Below are 3,919 nucleotides of genomic sequence, written 5' to 3'. Positions count from 1 at the left end.
CTGCATCTCCATCCCAAATCTCCCCATTGCCCCCAACAAAATGTTCATGTCATCAATCAACTGCATTACCATTAACTACCACCACCAATTTCTGCATGCTAGCTATGCTACCAGCTTATACAAACGGGAGTAAGCATTTAGCAGTCACTTTTTCTAAACCTGAAAAGGGACAGCTTCTAAATGTTATGCAGCGAATACAGCCCAATCAAATTTTAGTAACCACATTGTGGGCCTGTTACATTAATCAATTGATGGATTTGACAAATATCCAATTTGTTGAATGTGCACCGATCCAGCGTCTTCTTCACCACATCTATCCCATTACCTCCCTGATCTCTTTCCAGGAGTTCAAAGTAATGTGTCTGAAATCCCTACAATGTATTTATATTTTTTTTTTACATTTGTGAACTTGTTCTGATAGCCATTCGTCAAAGTTCTCCATATTTGTTGTCAAGGAAGTGAGTTTATACAGGATGTAACACCCCCACCTGTCAACCAATCATGTCACATGCGGAGCTATATGGAGCCCTCCACATTGTTACATTTGGGAGGCGCCATGCAATGCGGTACAGAGCTCGATTTAGCCTCTGCAGCAGGCAACCCTGTTCCTGGAGTGCTGCAGGATTATTCTTCCAACTAGACACCACACCTGACTGAGGTAATTAAGCAGTTCAGTGATTGACCAAATTCAACACACCTGGTCTCCCAGGTTGGTTAAATCAAAGACAAAGTGCCTGCAGCACTCCAGGACCAGGGTTGTCTACCCCTGCTCTGGAGACTCYGCATCACACCCTCCRCACAGARCCTCCAAATCAAGTATAAATTGGCTTTAAACCAGCTACAAAAAAGTATGTTCTGACAAGCTGGATCCCTTCKAATTATGATTCTGSATGGCTAGATAGCTACCAACAATGACATGAATCTACCATTTGGGGAATCATAAATGCTTAWTTTCAGCTGGTTTCATGTCAATGCTAATATGGCTAACAAGCAGCAATCTAAGCAAACCCCATCCGTTTTGACCCATAGTTRCGCACATGTAGATTGCGTTGCTAAACAACCAACCCATCTATTGTAGATTYGTTTTTTTACTATTCATCTTTATAGATGCAAAACAATTTTTATATTTATTATTAATATCTATCAGCCAACAGATGATAGTAGATAAACAAGTGGTGTTACTTGATGCATTTTTATTTTCAAAACAAATCCGAAAGTACAGTTAGTGATATTCATACACACACAAATGTCTGAAAAACATTAGCACACCCCCAAAATCCATAACATACCCAAAAAATATACAGTCTAAGGAAAACATAATTGAAGTGCTGCTGTTCACTTATCCATTATCAACAGCCATCGATGCCCCTTGCATCACAGCCAATGTCGCAAGGTCCCACCTCAGTTTGGGGTAACCGCTAAGGCACAGATCATAGCGCGAACAAAGTTTGAATCATATCTGTCAAATAAGAAAAAAAACATTTGTCKGTTACATTGGTGTGGCAAGCTGTACCTGACAGTATTTCCAGCTCAGTATGAAAAATCCTCCTGTTCAACCACTTCCTTAGCCTCATTTGAAAGCCTGGCCCAAAGTCTGGCCCATACATTAGTATAAAAAATTACTGGTATGTACAATAGTGGACATGATTGGATCATCGACATCCAATATTAATCAAATACAGCCCTACATATGTAAACAGCAAGAAAACAATGTCCTCTGTCACCCCCTAATAAGACAGCTCTGCACATGGAGGTCCTATAATTGAATTCAATGGCTCCATGTGTAATTCTATGACTATGCCATCTGAAACTCACCAGGATTATTCATGCTTCGCTTCAACACTTTGTACGAGTCCCCGGTAAGGGTGTGGATTTCATCCCTCAGCCTCCGGCGCCCTTCCAGAGTCAGGTGCCACAGACAGGACTTCCTCTTCCCCTCGCTGCACACCTGCTGGGGGGTCTTACGAAAGCTGTTGCTGAAACACAGGTTGTGGCGGATAGTGTTCTTCCAGCCGTCAGGGGCTGTCTGGAAGAATGGGAAGTGCTCTCTGGGAGAGGGAGCCGTGAGAATTTCACACAATCATCCTCCATTACACGTTCAAAGGACTGCGACCTCAAGGTGTCCCAACAACGACAGATGGAAATGTTAAAGATGGCACAATAACAAATAGATCCCTAAACTCTTCTGTATGCACTTGTGAAGCACTGAGAGGATGTTATTGATATAAGCAATATGKTGAAACTTCCACCCTTAGGCTATCAGAGGACAAGGTGGCTCCATTACATTCTTACTGTACMTCTGTCAAATCCTCTCAGCTCTTCACAAGTACTTAGGGGTCGATTTGGGAATCGRTATAGTTTCTCCAGCTTCAACAAAATAGTAACTGTAGTGTGTTACTGGTCTGGTAATCTCCACCCATCAGTTCAAAAACAAATGATGCTTCTGTGGTCAGTAGGTCTTACCTTGTGAAGTTATAGATCTGCTGGACATTGAGGCTGCCAGTGCGGCTGCTGCCAATAGCCATGGCGATTAAGATGCAGTAGTTGACAGGGGGACGGAGCCAGGCGCCGCTCTTCAGGTTGTTGCTGTCTTGAAGGACYCGCTGGAGGCGCTTGCTTTGGGCCAGACTAAGCTTTCGTGGTCCACCCTTAGGGGCYTTTGCCTTGCGGGCAGTTTTGACTTTCCGACAAACGGGGACATCTAACGAAGAGGCGTCATCCTCATCTGTAAGCTATGAAAAATATGTCACAAGATGTAGTTATTGAAGCAAGAGATCAATTGAGTGCAATATGTCCAATGTACTCTTAAATGCTTATACATATTGCACTGATAATCTTGTTTGAAATCCATGAACTAAATACATATCTTTTTGCACTATAAGTTCGCTCTCCTGATCAGAGTTTACCTACCATGTACTCACTGGAGGACGCGTCATGTAGAGCGTCAGCCAAGCTGGTGTCCTCAGTAGGTGAAACTGGAAGCACATTTGGGATAGACTTGGGTTTGACATGGGTGACTGTGGGCTTGGGTACTGGTGCCTTGGTTACTTTTTTGGGATACTTAATTGGGCAGGCTAGGTTGGGGTTGACCATCAACCACAGATTTGGCTGTATTGGAGAGTCTGAAATGCAAGTACATTTTAAGATAACATTGAAGCACCAAAACACATACATGAAACATTAAAATGGGGCTAAGACTAAAGTTAAGTAACGTCTCTATTAGGCATGTTACCCTCACCTGATTTCTGATAGTTTTGAAAAGAGAGGTCGTCCTTTCTTCTCGATATTCTTGCATACTGCCACTGAACCAGATACTGATCATTCCGTTTGTCTTCTGCTAATGAGTAATAGACAGACAAAAACTAAGTGTTACACCACAACTTTTCAGGGTAGCATTACATCATTAATCCCCTTCTGAGTGTAAATTGCACACAGGTGTTTTTCTTACCTTGGTAAAATTGGTCAGTTGTTGTGGTCAGCTTGATCTCTTCATCCATATCCCAGTCATTAAGGCTGTTTGAAAGATGGAGCTCAAGAAACCTGCTTCGAGTTTGGAATTGTAGAGACATTCTCGTTCTGTCTATAGAGTTGATATGAGTAGCGTAAAAAAACACTTTACTGAATATATCACACACTCCAAAATACCCCCCTCTTGAAACTCTGACTGAGTTCACTCAAATCTCCAATTATAGGTAAGGCCCTTGCCACAGCATTTATGCCAGGTGTGAAGAATTAGCCATTAGTGCCTTGTTCAGTTCTGTCTTTCTCTCCCATAAAATGTTGAAATTACATTTGGTTAGGGCTCATAAAAAAGATTGTATTCATTTAGGAATTATGATAAGCGTCCTAATTGTCATCAAGAAATACTTTAAATGTTTTATAAAATGTATTACCACATTTGAGTTTTCTAATAGCCGTC

General features: G+C 41.8%; 1 protein-coding gene across 4 annotated transcripts; it reads right to left on the bottom strand.

The window, feature by feature from the left end:
- Nucleotides 1-1,176: 1,176 nt before the first annotated feature.
- On the bottom strand, nucleotides 1,177-3,664 carry foxr1 (forkhead box R1). Of its 4 annotated transcripts, none has more exons than XM_024013326.2 (6): nucleotides 3,449-3,664; nucleotides 3,239-3,337; nucleotides 2,911-3,122; nucleotides 2,464-2,732; nucleotides 1,816-2,048; nucleotides 1,177-1,459 (listed from the first exon to the last, which is right to left on the bottom strand). In XM_024013326.2, exons 1-6 carry the CDS (start codon nucleotides 3,567-3,569, stop codon nucleotides 1,431-1,433), a joined length of 963 nt encoding a protein of 320 aa, XP_023869094.1. In that variant the 5' UTR covers nucleotides 3,570-3,664; the 3' UTR covers nucleotides 1,177-1,430. The 4 variants fall into 4 exon arrangements, with proteins under 4 accessions (XP_023869094.1, XP_023869092.1, XP_070289782.1 ...); XM_024013324.2 differs by having other exon boundaries at nucleotides 3,233-3,337; nucleotides 3,449-3,663; XM_070433681.1 differs by having other exon boundaries at nucleotides 3,239-3,334; nucleotides 3,449-3,660.
- Nucleotides 3,665-3,919: the final 255 nt, after the last annotated feature.

Source organism: Salvelinus sp. IW2-2015, linkage group LG20, assembly GCF_002910315.2.
Source record: "Salvelinus sp. IW2-2015 linkage group LG20, ASM291031v2, whole genome shotgun sequence".
NCBI lineage: Eukaryota > Metazoa > Chordata > Actinopteri > Salmoniformes > Salmonidae > Salvelinus > Salvelinus sp. IW2-2015.
This window is presented reverse-complemented; position numbering and strand designations above follow the sequence as displayed.